Source organism: Stegodyphus dumicola, chromosome 11, assembly GCF_044657685.1.
Source record: "Stegodyphus dumicola isolate Sdum_Otavi_A_Nest chromosome 11, ASM4465768v1".
NCBI classification, from domain to species: domain Eukaryota; kingdom Metazoa; phylum Arthropoda; class Arachnida; order Araneae; family Eresidae; genus Stegodyphus; species Stegodyphus dumicola.
Window position 1 is genome coordinate 152,238,897 of NC_140778.1, and position 19,136 is coordinate 152,258,032.

The window sequence follows — 19,136 nt, forward strand, 5'->3', positions numbered from 1 at the left end:
TCCTCACATTCTTCTGCATAATGCAAATGGGAGCTAAATTCCTGCAGAAGTGACCTGCATAACAGCATCTACACTTTGACAGGATAATTAGCGGCCGAGCGGTAAAGTCGCTGAACACTGGTAGTTCGATCCGAGGTTCGAATCCGGCGAACGGGCTGGCTGCATGGGTGTTTCCGTGGTTTTCCCCATGTGTAACGTGTATACGAGCCAGTTTCCCTTAGAAAGTCCTCCACGAAGGCAACCCTCCCCTTAGGCAGATAGCCCTCGAGGCTTTGCGTAATGTAATAACCTAACCTAACCTTGACAGGATAATTATCTGTTTATTGCAATTTCAGTCTTTATACCCATATATAAATAAAACTCGGAATATTTGGATTACAACAATGGCACAGAGGGCTATCTGCCCAAGAGAGAAAGGGCTTCCTGGAGAACTTTCTAAGGGAAATTAATTGGTATTCATGTTACACATGCAGCCAGCTAGTTCATCGAATGTGAACCGAACCTAGCTATCAGTGTTCGCCGATTTTTCCTACTTCTGTGCATCTATATAAATAAAAAAAAGTTAATAAATCTACTTGAAATTTTATGATAGTAATATTAATTTCACTAATTTCTAAGTGTCATCAAAAGTGTACTTTTTTCTTTATATTTTCCCTTTTTATTGTAATTTTTTAATTCCTACTACTAGCTCACACCCTCCCTATAACTTGTTCAAATTTTCAATCGTTAATAAAATCCTCTTTTTTTTATCTACTCAACTTCAGATATTTTTTTTTTAACTTGTAGTGGACGGCATTTGATGTTAATACAGTTTTTTCAACTGGTAGTTCGGTCCGAGGTTCGAATCCCGCGAACGGGCTGACTGCATGGATGTTTTCGTGGTTTTTCCCATGTGTAACATGTATACGAGCCAGTTTCCCTTAGAAAGTCCTCAACGAAGGCATCCCTCCCCTTAGGCAGAAAGCCCTAGTGTGATTTGTCATAATTAAATACACCAACACCAACACCAGTTTTTTTCACATATTAAAGTCAATTCCTACTTATTTATTCCTGTTTAAATATATTATAAGACTTATTAGTAAGTCTTACGTGCTGTAAAAATTAATTTTACAACAACTTATAAATAATAGTGCATGATTGTGATAAATGGAATTGTAATATTTAACAAAAATGAGTGGCAACAGTAAGACAGAGTTCTAAAGATTTTTAAAGTATACGGAATTAAAGAATTGTAGTTTTATAGAGTTTGATGAAGCGGATGTAATGACCCATTATGTAGCGAGAATTCTCCCCATATTTCTATGTTACGCCCGGTGGCGTAATGGCTAGAGCATCGCGCAGCAGCACCACAGGTCCGGGGTTCGAACCCCGGGCTAGGCAAAGTCGACTGAGCCTTTCATTCCTTGATTTCCATCCCTTGGGTCCATAAAAAGTGTACCACATTACATCTATTATGCAAAAGTTTTGCGTTCGTAAAGCTAAAAACTATACCCATTAATTGTTCGAAACAGTGTTTTATCAACTGACAAGTTACAAGTTAAATAAGTCCGTTCTCCGTCCACTATTATGTTTTACTAGCTCGGTTTGGGCCTATACCAAAAAATGTAATAGAAAAAAATTACCGACTTGCCAAAATTCTGTTCTTAGGCAAATAGTTAAAGCGAAATGGTATATCTGCAACAACAGAATTCATGAAGAACTGGGTATGGAGCAACTACGCTACATTATTTATAAACTTGCTAAAAGCTTTCTTAGAAGACAAAAAAACAATTAACAACCCGGCCATTAAGATTTTCAATTATGACTCCAATGACCTAGAAAATATGGACAGGCCCATGGCCCAACTTGAATGTATATATTATGTAATATTTATTATAATGCCTTTACGGTTATGTTAACCTTTTCTTATTGTATCTGCTACGTACGTTCATGGTATTTGTGTACTTATCGGATTCAAATTACCAGTGTTCGCCTAACCTTGCCTTTATCCGCACGCTCATCAGCTCGACGACTTCTGGCTTGCGTTCATTTGACATCGCTTAAGACTTTAATTAGCATTTCCTAACTTCTGGCTTAAATATGAATTCTAAATTATTAATTATTCACTTTAAAAACTTTATCATAAAAAGCAAATTACTTTAGATATCATTTAGGTTATTTCATCATACTATTTGCAAACTTGTCGCTCAGGCAAAGAAAGTCTATGTACAATACATATTCTTTGGCTCAGGTACCCTAGTGTACCAACCACCGTTCCGCAGATGAGTGAAGTTCGCTTGGGGACTAAACACTGGGGGTCCTGCGACAAGCTGACTATTTGTTCAGGGCATCCCGGGGTCCACGGTCAAGAAAGCTGGCCTTGGCCTATTAGGGCTGTTGCGGACGTGAGTTTAGTTTTTATCTTCTTCTATGTTAACGTTATAGTTGATTTAATAAAGAGTAAATAAAATAAAATTTTTCGTTGTTCACCTAAGAAGAAATTAATTTTTTATCTTACTTGTTGTATTTAATATTGCTGTGCGAAACGTAAAAAATGCAATGTAGTACAATAAAAATATAATCATTAATTTTTTTTTATAGTGAAGAAGAATATTTAAAAAACACGCTGGCCGAAAAAAAGAAGGCTTTTATCACAGAAATGCAAGAAAGAACAATGAACAATAATGTATTTGAAATACGAAACAATGTGGAGGAAAAAAAAGCAATTAAAAAAACTGAATAATAATACTGATGGAAAAGAGAAAAAAAAGCAAATATCACAATGCAAGGAGATTTGTTTAATATATAAATATAACTATAAGTTGTTACGCAATGTTTCACAAAAAATGAATGCGAATTGCCCGATTTATGCGGGAAACAAATAGTTAAACACCATTTTCGAGTATAAATTAAAACATTTAATCAGTATATGTAATTCTAAACTAAATTCAGTTTGAAAACAAAAACTGATTAAACTATGTACTGATTTTAGACGTACCTAGGAGGTATTCCCTGCTGCCGAGTATTTTCATTATAACGCAGTGTTAAAAGTTTGTATTCCACCATTCCACAATTACTTAGCAAGGAAATCTCACCATGGTATGTTTTCCTAGTTTAGGGAAAAGAGAAAAAACCCTTTTTATTATTCCTAGTCTCTTATCTGAAAATTAACAAAGGCAATTCCTAGCAAAAGTTTCATATCAATAGTAGACTCCTTTTACCAATCTCCCTATAGATTCTTTGCCTTTACAGTGCGCAGCTAAAAGGGGGGGGGCTAAATACAATTGGATAACCCATCCTTTAACCTTTCCCATCTCCTCAGTCTTTTGAAGGGCAGAGCAAAGAACGTCTATCCATATTCTTCGGGTAGCCTTACTTTTGCTGTTTCTGCTCCACGTGCTTAAACGTGAGATTTCGTGATATTGAATTAATTGTATATAGCTGAATTTTGTTCTTTGCCTTTCCTCGTCGCGCGAGTCGCGTGGCTTCCTTATAAGTTGTTCTTTAAATTTATTTAACCACATTTAAGGAATATATTGACGTGTTGTCATGGATTACGATTTGTGTTACGAATGGGTCATATATGAAAAAGAAAGAACTTTTAAACAAATGCAATGTCGTAACGGTGAATCACTGTGTAGCTGTCGCTTTGGGCCTGCAAATGACGTCTGGAATTTATTCTTTTATCCACGAGGAATAGCGGGAAGAGGAAAGAATCCTGTTTTAAAACTTCGGAGAGAAAAAACCGGACTACCTATGACGGTAGACGGATATCTGTTCGTTAAAACTAAGGATGAGAAAGATTACGAAAAAATAGCAGTTTATATTTCTATGGAAAAGTTCATTTATCTTCCCTTGGTTCTGGCTCGGAACTGGACCAGACTTAATGAAGGAAATCTCATTGTAAAGATAAATATCAGAGTTACAGAAATTAACGGTAAAGCATCTGATGCAAGCGCTTATTTAAATTCTAGCAGTCCACATGAAAAGGCAGTGCAAACTGATGCTTTAAATAAACTCATGTCTGTTGTTGATATTAGCACTCTGTCTAATTTATCACGGGATATGCAAGCCATGTATGAAAAAAAGGACAAATCAGACTGCACTGTTAAACGTGACAGCGTCGAATTTCGAGTTCATAAATCAGTTCTATCTGCTAGATCTCCAGTCTTTGCAAGCATGTTCGAGCATACCATGACTGAAATCACAGATAGTCGAATAACCATGATGGATATCGATTCCAGTGTGTTGGAGAAACTTATATTTTTCATATATACTGGTAGAATTACCAAACTTTCTTATTCAACGGCTCGTGATTTATATTCCGCAGCTGACAAGTACGCTATCTTGGACCTCAAAGATATATGTTATAAATTTATTATTTCTTCACTAACTTCTTCTACAGCTTTTGAAATATTAGTTTTAGCAGACACTCATAATGATGGACGTTTGAAAAAAATAGCCACGAACTACATTTCTTCTAATTTTGCAGCTTTTAACACTTCCGAAGAATGGCTGTCACTTTTAACTGAGCACTCTTCGTTGGGAATGGAAGTACTGTCTTTCATGGCGGCAGATCTCTTCTCTACAAAATAAAATTAACCATGATTATTTTTAAAGTTATGTTGATGAATATTGGTGGTTTCTTTATGTTGACAGTTGAATTTTTAAAATATACATTAGCGTAATACGTAATTTATTCTCATTCGTAAATTCTTCGGATTTGTATAATTTCATTTCAGTATTATTGTCCCAAAATATATGGAGAATAATGTGTTCCAGAACACAGCAGAAGTGCCCATTTTGACGACCACAACCGTAGTGAATGTTTCACTGATTAAAGGAAAATGATATTTAAAAGTAAGTTTGTTTATCTGATGTGTAAGTTTTTATAAATATTTCGCGAAGTTTTCATGATGATGTTTTAGAAAATGCTGTGATTTTTTAAACCACAGGTTTTAACCGAATGGTTTAAAATTATAATTATGTCAATATTTCATTGCTAGAAATGTATTCTGAAATAATACACCTCCTAAAAAAGACACGAATTAAATTATATATTCTGGATATACTATCCATACGGATATTAATATGAAATTCAAGGAAAATGAAAATATATATTAATGTTTAATAATATATGTTATGGATATTAAATATTAACTCCGTATTGTTTAAATTGGTTATTAACTGGCATTATATTAGGTATTAACTGGGAATTTTAACTTCAAATATCGATTTATTAAACACAAAGATAATAAATTAACATTTTCTTAAACAAAGAAATTTGGAACTTAAAAAAAAGGAAATAAAATCATAACTTAAGTTATCAGTTTAAATTATTAATTACCTGTTTCAACTTAAAGTTTTTCTGCGTGTATTATGTATGCTTGTATATATGTCATATATATTTAAACTGTTATAAAAATATACATACATGTCATATATTTATAAATTTTTAATTCTATGATGCATATAATTACATAAAATGGTAATAATATATTAAATTATAAAATGTGTAGTTATACATATTTAAATTGTTATAAAAGTATGTATGAAAAACGTTACCTTAAAAACCGTATAAAACTACAAATCAGACTTTTCTGCAACTGCAAACTGTGATTTGTACATCATAAAATAAAAATGATATTTTTTAGAAATTTATACTAGAATTATACGTTATATTTTCGCACAAAATATTTCATTCCTTATCATGCAAAAGGAAGACATAAAGTGGAAACTTATGGCAGAGCATGGGAGAGATATCTGCTTAAGAGGAAGGATGCCTTAAAGGAGGTCTTTCTGACGGAAATTGGTTTGACTGTTTGGCTGCTGATGAGCTACATGTCAGTTGCAAAGCAGTGAATAATAATTAATACGTTCCTTGGTTATGGTTATGGTTATGAGTTACATGCAAGAAAGCAAGTCTTAATAAAAATTAACATGTCATATTTAAAGTAAATATGTTGGGTTTTTTTGTGCAATACATGAACATATATATAAAGTTAAAAAAAGTCTGAGCAGAATATAATGTTTTACTAAGAAAACATTATGTAATTAGATAGTTGCAATTAAGTTTGTTTAAATGAGAAAATCTATTGATTTGATTAATGTGATAATAATTGATTTTCAATCATAGTTTTGGAAGTACTTTGAAATTATGCAATGAAGATATCAATTATAAAATTGGCTTTTTTATTTTATACTTTCACAATTTCTTTAGAAACTGCGCTATTAAAAACAGGAATATTTTAGAATTTTATAACATTGAAAGACGTTCAAAGGCAGATCTGAATTTTACTATTTTTTTCCATTAAATAGATAACTTTGCCAAGGAAAAGGGTCATTATTACAAAGCTCATTGTTACATGATTATTTTACTTCCGTTAGGCTTTATGTATTGTTTTCTGTGTTAACTTGAATTCAGTACAAATTTTATGATGCATTCGTATATCAAGTTTAACCGGTTAATTTTGAATTTTAACTTCCATACGCTTAATATATTGTTTTCTCTGCTAACTTGAATTTATTTTACTTATTCTTTAATTATTTTGATTATATGCACTAAATACCACGTTTATATGGCATACTTCCATGTGTTTTAACACCTTACGCCGATCAACCGTTGGTGAACTTGGCGAATGAAACTGCAACGGCGCCAACGGGTTCTTTGCGGATGAAAACCCCGTAATGCAGTTACTAATATAAGTTATGCTGTAATATATTGGAATTAACCTTTTGTAATACAAAATGTTTAAATTCTAGTTAAACACAAATATGCGTTAAATGTTTTAATCTTAAACAATTAAAAAAAATTTACGATGACGCTCAGGAAAACTGGCTAAATTGAAATAAGATAATATTTTAACTTTTCTTAAAATTAAAAATGTGGTTAACTTAATATAATAGTATAGAACTGAACTTTACAGGATTTACAGGAAGGTACTGTGTACTTCGCTTAACGCTTTGAGCGGCAGTATATAAAATAATTTAAATTAGGGTGTTGGTGTATTTAATTATGGCAAAGCACACTAGGGCTATCTGCCTACGGGGAGGGATGCCTTCGTGGAGGACTTTTTAAGGGAAACTGGCTCGTAAACACTTTACACATGGGGAAAACACCCATGCAGACAGCCCGTTCGCGGGATTCGAACCTCGGACCGAACTACCAGTGTTCAGCGACTTTACCGCTCGGCCGCTGGTGGGCATTTTAAACTATGGTAAAATTTTGCATGAATTGTAACTTATGGTTCCTAAGAACACAAAATTGAGACTTCAAAAAACTCCAGAGCCAAATCCCGTATTTTAAGGACCGGTATATATTTTATACCGGCGCCCCTCTAAGACATTTTTTTTTCTCCAGGTAGCTGCCAGTTGTTAGTCTAAAGGGGCTTTGTCCCTGAAGGATTATTGTTTCCGTTTTGTGATTTTGCTTTGAATGACTATAAATGTCCCTTTCACTTTTCAAACTATTGTCACAAATGTTAGAGTCCTGCATAATATTTGAAGAAATTAAATTATGAAAAATCTGCATAAATGTATGTATATTTCTCGCATTGTGATAAAACAACGGTACCTAGAGCCATTGAATTGGGCATGTAGAAGACCAAATTTGAAATTTGGAATTTGTTTTATGATAGATTTCATATTTTGTAAAACTTTAAAGAATTTTTGATTAACAAGCTCAAGGATTTCAAAGCGAGCAATGGCAACGTTGTACAGAAGAAACATTTTTTTTCTCCAGCGCGCGAGACTCAGTATCGGAAATTCTAAAGATACGCTCATTTTTTATTTATTTTATTTATTATTTTGCAGCATCGCTATTGAACTGAATTTTATGGTTTAAGTACAAACATGATATTTAATAAATAAAGGTAACACACAAAACGTTAAAAAAACGCCCATTTGGACGTAATTTAAAATCGGAAATCTTTCAGATTTTTTTTTAATGTAAAACTTTTTAATGCTATTTTTTTTTCATGTATTTTTGCGTACTTTTGGTGTGCGTCTATAGGTTAGGTTAGGTAATTTAATTACGGCAAAGCCTCGAGGGCCATCAGCCTAAGGGGAGGGAGGCCTTTGTGGAGGACTTTCTAAGGGAAACTGGCTCGTATACACGTTACACATGGGGAAAACCACGAAAACCCCATGCAGCCAGCCCGTTCGCGGGATTCGAACCTCGGACCAAACTACCAGCGTTCAGCGACTTTACCGCTCGGCCGCTGGTGGGCGCTGTGCGTCTATAGAGATGGGTGCTTGATAATAGTTATGTGAGTCTGAAAGTCTTTTTTTAAATTTCGCTAGGAATTTAAAATTTTAAAAATAAAATTAACACCTTTATGTTCTTTAATGATGCCAACCAGTTGAATATACTTATGTAAAATATGGATAAAAAGTTTTTGAATGTGATTTAAATTCAATATTATTATTTTATGAAAAATTTAGCAAATATAACATTGCATGTGTAAACCGTATCATGCTGTAATTAAATTAGTATAATGCTACAAGGAGATGTAACTCGGCAAAAAATTAAAAATTGAAAAAAAAAAAAAAAAAAATGAAACACTACGACTCAGCTGAGAAATTCTGTTGGCTTTTTGAAGTTATTACTCCAAAGGGGCAATTTTCCCTGAAGAACTCTTAATTTCATTTTGCATTGAAAACTATAAAAGGCGAATCACTTTTCAAATTGTTGTCACCAAATACTATCGCCGTGTATTATTTTTAAAGAAATTAAATAATGAAGAATCTGCATGAATGTACGTATGTTTCTCGCAGGGCTTAATTTCCAAGATTAGAAGTACCGGAGTCCTATGGAAGACCGTCAGCAGAGAGAAACAAGAGTAAATAAATAAATAAAATGACTATTAAACTCATTAATAATTTTAAAATTAAATAGTTAATTATCATCAAATTAATTAATAGATATTTAATTAATGTTCATAAATTGTTATTTAATCAATAATTATTATATAATTAATTAATTACAATTTCATTTATAATTGTTAGATAATTAACTATTACTTATTGAAATAATTAAAGATTGAAGTAATTAACTAATTAAAATTAAATAAAATGTAAAAAGATAAATTGAAATTTAATACGCGATTTTTAATATAATTTTATTGTTAAAATAAAATTTTCCAGATAAATTTTCTACTGAAATTGTTATTCAATTACATAAAAGAAGTGCCGCTGTTTTCTTATTCAGGGCTCCGGTGCGTTCCGGCTAGAATTATGATTTATTACAAAAACTAAGAAATCCGGTGGGTTCCGGCCCAATTTAAGTTCTGATCGTAGGGGGGCGGAGTTCTTTTATCATCACAAAAAATAAATATGCATAAAGTATAGCTGAGGAAAATTTCAGGGCGAAACAGAATGAGGGTATGAGTGGGTGGAACAAAAAAATGAGAGGAATCTTGGTGAGGGAGAACGTTCTCTTTGACCGCGGCTCTCTGTTGATATAATTATAGCCATCAGGCAGAAGGGTGTCAGGGGTAAATGAGTTCTCACTCGGGCTCCTAAATGTAAAGTTGCTGGTTACGCTTCCCTCCACCATTAGTGGATACTGTGGGAAGACGATGTATAAAACGCACATTTAAGAACACAAATTTTCCTTCCTGCGAGGATAACTAACTGTAAGTATCGATAACAATACACTAGATACAATGGCATGGCGAGAAATTTAGGCGTTCCTAAATAAACTCCCCCAAATTTATTGATTTTCTTAAAGGGAAAGGTTTCCGCATGTGAGTGAGAAAACTTTACTTGAACGTCTCATGTTCTCATGAGTTCGTATTTCTAGAGAAATAGAGTTTTTTGCAAAGTCTGCTTATTGTTAAACTTTAGGAATTCTAAATCTTTTTCCCTTTGAATTGTGGTTCAGTTTTATAAAAAGAAGTACCGGAGCTCATGTTATTTAGGGCTCCGGTGCGCTCCGGCTAAAATTGCAATTTATCTTAAAAATTGAGAAGCACCGGAGCCCGCTCCGGCGCAATTTTAAGCACTGGTTTCTCGCATTGTGATAAAACATCAATATCGCATTGTCGCAAACAATCACATCTCGCATTGTGATTTAGAGCTATCAAAATTTGAATAACGTAATCTTCCATAGAATATGGGCATGTAGAAGCCCATATTCTATGGAATTCTGTGGAAGAATTTTAATTTGAAATTTGTTTTATTACCGATTTAAGATTTTGTAACACTTCAACAATTTTTTATTAAAACAACTACACGATTTCAAAGTGAGCAATGGCAATACTGTACGAATATATATATATATAATTTATCAAGCAAAGCAGTAATAACAATTTTTAAAAAACCAATTTTGGTCTAGAAAACATCTTGCGCAATATGCTGCAAAATAAGTAAAATATAAGGAAGTCTAATTGGCCTAATTTACCATTTTCCGCTTACTTTTTAACTTTTTCTGTTTTTTAATATTTTTTTAATGTTTTACATGTCTAATGATTTGATTTTCATGTGTATTAATTTTTTTGAAAACGTGTTGAACCTTTTGGAGCAGCAACTCTTGGTAACTTTTAGGCGAGCTTACTACAATTTATATATATATATTTAATCTCCAGCGCGCGAGACTATCGGAAATTCTAAAGATATGCTCATTTTAAAATTATTTTGCCATATTGATGTCGAACTGAATTTTATGGTTTGAGTATGTAGAACATGATATTTAAGAAATAAAAGGTGATACACAAAACGTTAAAAAACGCCCTTTTGGACATAATTTAAAATCTGAAACCTTTCAGTTTTTAAATATTTTATGCTTTAGATAATAAATAAAAAGATCATACTTCATGCTATTATAACAGGAATCGCCTCTGAAACACTTTCGATTATCGGGCCCCTTTATAATTTTTTGTAAATATAGATTAAAAGCATGTTAAGCGATTTTATTATTTGATACACCTCAAAGCCCTTATTTCCATCAAAACAAACAAACAACAACAACAAATATTCTCAAATATTTTGTTGCCCTTTCTTTTTTTCCTTCCAAAGATAAATGTTCCATCCGTGGAGCGGTGTTTGGTACATCAGGGTACCTGAGCGACAAGGCTCTACCCCTTGTAGAACAATTTGCGAATTGCGAATGGTATAATGAAATAACCTAAAAGATATCTAAAATAATTTGTTTTTTATAATAAAGATTTTAAAATGAATAATTAATAATTTAAAATATATATTTAAGCCAGAACTTAAGAAATGCTAATTAAAGTGTTAAGCGATGTCAAATGAATGCAGGCCAAAAGTCGTGGGGCTGATGAGCGTGCGGATAAAGGCAAGGTTAGGCGGACACTGGTAATTTGAATCCGATATGTAAGACACAAATACTATGAATTTAAAACTAAAAAGAATGCATAGCAGATACAATAAAAGAAGGTTAACATAACCGTAAATGCGCTATAATAAATATTACATAATATATACATTCAGTTGGGCCATGGGCCTGTCCATATTTTCTAGGTCATTGCAGCCATAATTGCAAATCTTAATGGCCGGGTTGTTAATTGTTTTTTTGTCTTTCAAGAAAGCTTTTAGCAAGTTTATAATAATGTGAGCGTAGTTGCTCCATACCCAGTTCTTCATGAATTCTGTTTTTGCGGATATACCACTTTAACTATTTGCCTAAGCACAGAATTTTGGAAAGTCTGTAATTTTTTCCTATTACATTTATTGGTATAGCTCCAAACCAGGCTAGCATAACATAGTAGTGGACGGAGAAAGGACTTATAAATGAGTAATGAGTTGGCAGTTGATAAAACACTGTTTGGAGCAATTAAGGGGTAAAGTTTAGCCTTACGAACGCGAAAATTTTGGATAATAAATAAATAATGAATTTATTAGGCCAGTTTGGCATATAAAACTGGACTTGGAAATATTTTCCCTGCTCTCACCAATTAATTATGAAGACGTATTTCGAAAACCACGTGCTTGTATCCTAATCCCTCAGGGGAAAAATTTCTCTTGTGTTTCCTAGCTTTTCACCTGAATTAACAAAGACGATACCCTAAAGCAGGGGTATCCAAACTACGGCCCAAGGGCCAAATCTGGCCCGCGAGCACTAATAATCCGGCCCGCCAGGGGTTTCTTTAAAATAATTTTTTAAAATTTAAAGTTACAAATAACATACACATTAAATATTTTATAATAACAGCCAATCTAGAAATGCGTTGCCTATCATGCGCGTTGTATATAAAACATAATATAGACATTATACAATCATTTCTAAATTTACTATGAGGGAAATACGCTCTATATAAAAAATCTGATGTGGACACACATGAATTCCTCATATGTCCTTTAAATTATACATATTTTTGGCCGCACTTCATTTAAACTTATTTCCTCGAATTTTATTAGAGATATAGTTCTCATTCAATCAATTCAGTTCTCACTTCATGACGAGGCAAAAATACATAAAAACTCAAAACATCTTCAAACAAAACAGGAGTTGAAAATGTAAACAAATAGCGGTTTTAGTAGGCTTAGTAGCACTTAAACAACTTTTAAAATATTGATAATTCTACAACTATTGCATGCAGATTAAATAAAGTCATAAAAACCTTAACCCCTGAGTAACTTCGAAAGCAAAAATCGCACAATCTACAAGCATATAAGAATAAAAAACTAAACTCCCCGTCTTCGGTAACAGACTGGGTAGATATACATAGAGTTCTGATGCAGCCGATTGCAAACAAAAAGGGAGGTGCACAACTACATGTTATACATGTCCCATATACAAAATTTCAACGTTTTGAGGCCACTCGTTTTCGAGTTATGCGAGATACTTGCATACGTACGTACAGACATCACGAAAAAAAAATCTCTTCTGAATCCATTTTGAGAAAAAGATTCATTTATTCTGTCCGTACGAACAGATGTCACGCCAAAAGTTCAAATGGATTTGAGAGAGAGAGAGAGGTCAAAATGGATATTTTCGTTGAAATATGATATCCGAAATTTTTCGCGATTACAATACTTCCCTTACTTCGTACAAGGAAGTAGAAAACTCTCATTGTACTCTTTACATGTTATCTTTTCTAGTTTCATAGTAGCATTCTAAGTTGCTTCATAGAAATTTTAGGTAGTGATTTTATTTAAATCTTAATTTTTCTATATATGTTGTAATTTATTTTAATTTTCGAGATTTTTTTTTTTTTTTTTTTTTTTTTTTTTTTTTTTACAAAAAAACTTGCTTATGGAGCGAATGTTTACAGCTGATCGAAATGTAAACAAAATGCGCTGATAAATCGATTGAAAAGCAAAGTACATACTAAACCGAAGAAATCTCTAATATTCTTGGACAAAATTATATTTTTGCAAATGTTTAAAAACAGCTTTAAGAAATTTATGTTAGGTGAAACTGCATGAAAGTCTAAAAAACAAGCATCTCTTTGCAAGATCATAGCGTATAGATCCAATCACAAAAATCTCACTGCCTCTTTTAAAAATTTGTATGCTGTTCATCATAGTTGCATCGCCATGGATGATGAACTAACTGGATCTTGGTCCTCGAAGCTTCGTTAAAGCCCCAATATGGCCCGCGGGCTGAAAAGTTTGGAGACCCCTGCCCTAAAGCATAAAAGCATGCTTTCATATCAGCAGTTCTTACATTCCACTAAGAGACGGACCTAAAGTTCATTTCCCTTTCCCGTGTTTGTACCTGAGTTTTTCTTTTGTGTTGTACAAATTAGCTGTCAGTCACCTTTTACTATAAGTTTCGCTGCGTTCTAGGATTTTGGAAATACGAAGCTACGGGTGTCTTTACATGCCACAGTTATCCCCTACAATTGTATAATGTTTTGACGCTAGACGACAATTTTGAAATCGAAGAGTCTTTATCCGGGGGCTGAAGTGGCGAAATTAAAATTTTAGTGAAACAGAGACGAATGAGAAACTTGACTAGAGTAAGCAAAATATAAAAAGAAACTAAAATAATTTTATTAATTCTCAGCATAGGGTCAGTAAACACCTCATTCCCCCATGAACGTAATACTGAATCCTAAACAACTTGCAAATGAATTAGAAACAAATTATAACATCATAAACATGTAAAGATTCTCACTAGTGTAATTCTCAGTTACTGTAGAAGGCGAGTAACCTTAAGAACTAGTTAGCGAATAATCGCTTAAGTTCGTGTGATAAGAAACAGCAAGATGGAAGTGTAACTAACCCTTTATTATTTCAATAAGATTTAACAAAACTCCTTCTTGGAGTGTACAATAAAAGCCGACACTTGGGTTTGACTAAGAAATAAACTAAAACTATTAACTAAAGACATAGAGCCGAAGCTATCAAGATTCTAATCGAGTTGGCCCCTTAACTCTATTTGACTACGAAGCTTATCAAGGGCCTGAGTAAAATTAACATAATTCTTACAAACAATTATAATATAAAGAATAAATAATCTTCTTTTAATTACCAATTCTGACTGAAATGCACTAAATATATAAGATTCAGCATGTGCACGTGATATATTTGCAGATTTTGAATTGTTTCTTTCTCTCGAATAGAATTTACGAATCTTCAAACATGATACCTTGGAACGAGGTGTATCAATTTCATAACTGCAAAATGTTGAGCATTCGTAAGACAGTGCTGCCATTTATAATCAAAAGGAAACACTAGAACCTTACGATTACAGTTTTTGGTGTAGAAAAATTAGAGTTTTTTTAGGAGGTTAAAAATTGACAAAACCGACCTTTTAAAGAGCTAATATACGTCCACTGCAATTTTTACCTGTCGCTGTAAAATGCATTACAAGATCTACAGAAATCTCGCTGTAACTATTAGAATCATTAACTCTTTGAAAACGGAAGTTTTCGCTAACCTGTATGCATAAAATACCGAACCGCCCGAAAAGGTTTTCGAGAGTCACAGTAATTTCCTTCTCTCCCGTCCATTAATGCACAAAGAAGAGTGAAGATTTCAAATGTCATCCTGTCTATTTCCTAACAAATAAAGAAACCATAAATAAATCCTTTTAGGACAAGCTGAGTGTAATAAACTGATACAATGCATTTGGGGCAACTGCACCTGCTACTGCATACCTTAGGGGAGGGACGAAAACAACATCGGAATTTCGGTCGTTTGAATGAAAGGCCGTCTGGGGCGTTATGGTCTTCAAAGAGTTAATACCGGAATGCAACATTATTATAAGTTAAATTTCAGTTCAGTTTCACCCAGGGTCTGGAGAGTTTTGTTGCTCTTCTGAATTCCATATTTATTTTATTTTGCATCTTTTAAAAAAAACTTAAATTTAGCTGGAGTCCACTTAAGTAAGGTAGTAAAGCTCCATTACTTCTATTTGTTTTTGCGCGAAATCACAATTCCACTCAGGGCCCTAAATAAGACGAAATTTGGGTCTTTTCATTTATTACTTAACTATTTGTTTAATTTATAAACTTTTATTAATATGTTCTACATTTAATTTTATTATTTATTATTTTTTACATTTATTTTGTTTATCGTTCCTGATGACTTTCTATAGAGCTCCTGATCTTCCAATTATAGAAATACATCAGAATCGGTAACATAATGTCACGATACTGCCGATTTCGCAATGTGTCCTGCTCAATAAAAATGTTGCCCTAAAGGCATTTCATGTAAAAGTACATCAAGTGAGGTTCCCAGAAAAGAAAATTTAGCGACTTCGGAAAAGAGAAAACATTTTGTCCTAAGTTTGAAAGATCAAACTAGAGTCTTAATAGATTGGAATATGATATTAGAGGTAAAAATAGATACACAAAGTAAAAAATAATAAACTAAATTTTAAAAATCTAAAAGCTTTCACATTTTATATTACGCTCAAAAGGGTGTCTTTGTAGCGTGTTATTTACTTGTAGCCTTTATTTATTAAATATCATGTTCTTCGCACTAAAGCCATAAAATTCAATTCAACAGCAATACCGCAAAATAATTTTAAAATGAGCCTATCTTTAGAATTTCCGATACACAGTCTCGCGCGCTGGAGTTTTTTTTTTTTTTTTTTTTTTTTTTTTTTTGTGTGTGTGTGTGTGTGTGCAGTGTTGACATTGCTTGCTTTGAAATCTTTGAGTTTCTTAATCAAAAATTGGGTAAAGTGTTACAAAATATTAAATCTATAATAAAACAAATTAAAAATTGGAAATTAGGGCTTCCAGATGCTCATATTCAGTGAAGGATTACGTTATTCAAAATTGGATGGCTCTAGGTACCTTTGTTTTGCCACCATGCGAGCAACATATTTACATTTATGCAGATTCTTCGTTATTTAATTTCTTGAAATATAACACAGGGCGATAATATTTGGTGGCAACAGTCTGAAAAGTGAAACGGACATTTAATGTTAATACGCCTTGGACATTTAAAGCTAACGCCCTCTGACCTAAAAAAAAACAGAAAATAAAATATAACTATATATGAAATATATACAAATACAGGAGTGAATGTGCAGAGTTTACGTTGGAAAATTTAAATCTCTTAGGAGATGTGTAGCAGAAGGACGTAATTCTTTATCCTCTTGTAGAATTGATATTGAAAGAAGTTAAAATTCATGAGATGGTCACAAGTACAGGGTGCGGGAGCATTCATAGCGTAATTTGACTTGCGTAGTACAATGACGTACTGCATGAATTTGCGCCAGCTCGTGCCGCATGCGTGTACTAATGAGCTGCCATTTTGAGTGTGACAGTGATATGGCTCGGTGGAGTGCACAGCATCGTGCCTTTGCTGTTGAAAGTTATTTCAAGAGTAACTGCTCTGTTATTACTACCCAACGACTATTTTGGCAACATTTCAACTTGGGACGTCATGGGAAAGTTCCAGATGGACAGACCATTGCGACAGACATTTCCAGGTAGAGCAATTTCCTGTTTTGGTGACATTTCCTAGCCGTCTCGCTCACCCGATCTATCATGTGCAGACTTTTTCCTTTGGGGTCACATGAAGCAAGAAGTTTTCCGAATACGTTGTGCCACCATTCCTGAGTATAAGGATCGTATCAGAACCGCCGGCATATTTCATAAATGCACATCTGCGTAGCCACTGAGGGAGTGGCTTCTAGGATGGACCAATGGGCATCCAGTAATATTTCTGTCATGATCTCTCGCGTGCTTTAAGATTTAAACAAGATGGTTGAAAATATTCTGCCACGCAATTTTCTGTACAAAATAATTAAAGCATCGTCGATTTCTTCTGAAAATTTTCATTGCGAAGTTAGATCAAATATAAGCAATTGTGAAGATTTCGCTACCTGGTTGAAAGAATTTGAAATAAATACAAACAAAAAGAATGCAAGCATTGAAACAAGAAAACACTAGATTCATTGTAAAACTTCCAGCCTTTCTCAGCTCAATTAAAACAAAACTATACACTTGAATTCTCTTAATCAGCAGGTGTTAGTAAATCCATAATATTCGAGGCTAATTGTAACTTGAGTCATTTTCTCGAGAGCGATAATATGCCGTGAACATCAATCCAAATATTAATGCGTGATAAAAATCGCGAAAGGGAAATGCCAGCGATTAATTAAACTCATAAAACGAAAGCAGAGATTTTGTACTATTGTATTATTTATAACTACGAAACAAATACAAATTAAAACATATAAACATTCTTCATGCACGTGAGATATAAATGCTCACGTGCATGAAGAATTAGCGTCACAAGAGCAGTAGAAGCTCATTGGTCCATTTTTGGACGCCCCTCCCTCAGTGGCTACGCTGATGTGCACTTGTGAAATATACGAACCGCCGTCGGTAATGTCTCAGGAAATACGTTACGCCGAGTAATGGCAAGCTTCCAACGCCTCCTAGATGAATGTGTTGTGCAGAGGGGGCATCATTTGACAGGCATCATATTCAAAAAGTAATCCACGCAATGAACTATGACTTACACATTAGTAAATGGCATACCTTTATCAGGTTCAATGTTTCTTCTTACCTTCTTCGGAAACATACAATGACCTGACTAGAACAGAGAGCTTACTAAAGCTATGTTCACTAATTGTAGTAAGTAGACAGGATACAGACGAAGGGTATACAAAACCCTTTATTTTTTTCTTTATATACAATGACTTCCGTACTTCGGAATACAATGACCCTCCACTCGGGGTCTAACTTAAAAGATATCAAAATAAAACTAAACTCTAATTTAACTTTAGAATAAGATTGGCCTTATAATAACAGAAAGCGTATGTAGCACAGAGACTGTGAACACTACAATACGTTTAATTTATCAAGAGGATTAAAACCTCTGGCCTGGAAGGCAAAGTAGCAACTGCGTAACTTCTAAGGTAAGCGGCCTGCTTCGAACTCACGGCTTCCTCTCCTCTGCTTGGCAAAAAGGCCACACTTAAATACTTGGCGTTCGCCAGACAACTTTGCATAAACTCCTTCACGCTTATAATTCTGGCCGGAAGTAGAAAATAAGAAGTGATAGTAAAGATTTAAAATAAAATAAACGTTAGTAAAACTTAAGATCCTTACATACTTCCCGCCAGAGTTAATTAGTTTGAAACTGAGGTCTAAAACGACCTTGTTGAAAACTTTTAGCTCTAGAAACTAACGCGAGGCCAACCTTTAACAAAAAATGCTTCGCTAGAAACTAGAAAAATTTAAAAGAAAGAAATTTGTTACAATAGCAGCTCCCGGAATATACAACAATCTTTTTTCTTTTTCATCTGTACTGCATCAAAACAGGAGCTTTATTCAATTCTGGTTCCTTCCAGAGATCTGGAAGGAAAACTAGTTTAATGAAATGTTACAGAATGACATTGTAAATAACATATAGAATATACTTTTCTTAACATTCTTATTTCATTCATGACTATTTTAATTATCTCTCCCCGTGCTCTCTGACATGTGTTGTAAAAACACCAAACACGAATGTGTTTCTGTCTATGTGTTCAACACTTCCTCCTACAATCAAAACACTAACGTGTTAAAATTCAACATACGAGACCTCTTAACACACCCTAATTTCAACTCTAGACCCTGAGGTACTATTCTGAAAGTGGCTAACTCTAAAGTGTAGCGTCAGAGAGCCTAACTACATCATTCAACCTTTAACACATATTCACCATGATTTAATCTTTACAGTCACACGAATAAAAAATTTTTTAACATTACTTTCACTTTTACCATATCACGGTATTTCTA

General features: G+C 33.5%; 1 protein-coding gene across 1 annotated transcript; it reads left to right on the plus strand.

The window, feature by feature from the left end:
• Nucleotides 1-3,456: 3,456 nt before the first annotated feature.
• LOC146994437 (protein roadkill-like) lies at nt 3,457-4,992 on the plus strand. The gene has a single exon (XM_085826495.1). The coding sequence runs from the start codon at nt 3,529-3,531 to the stop codon at nt 4,573-4,575; it is 1,047 nt and encodes a 348-aa protein (XP_085682621.1). The 5' UTR covers nt 3,457-3,528; the 3' UTR covers nt 4,576-4,992.
• Nucleotides 4,993-19,136: the final 14,144 nt, after the last annotated feature.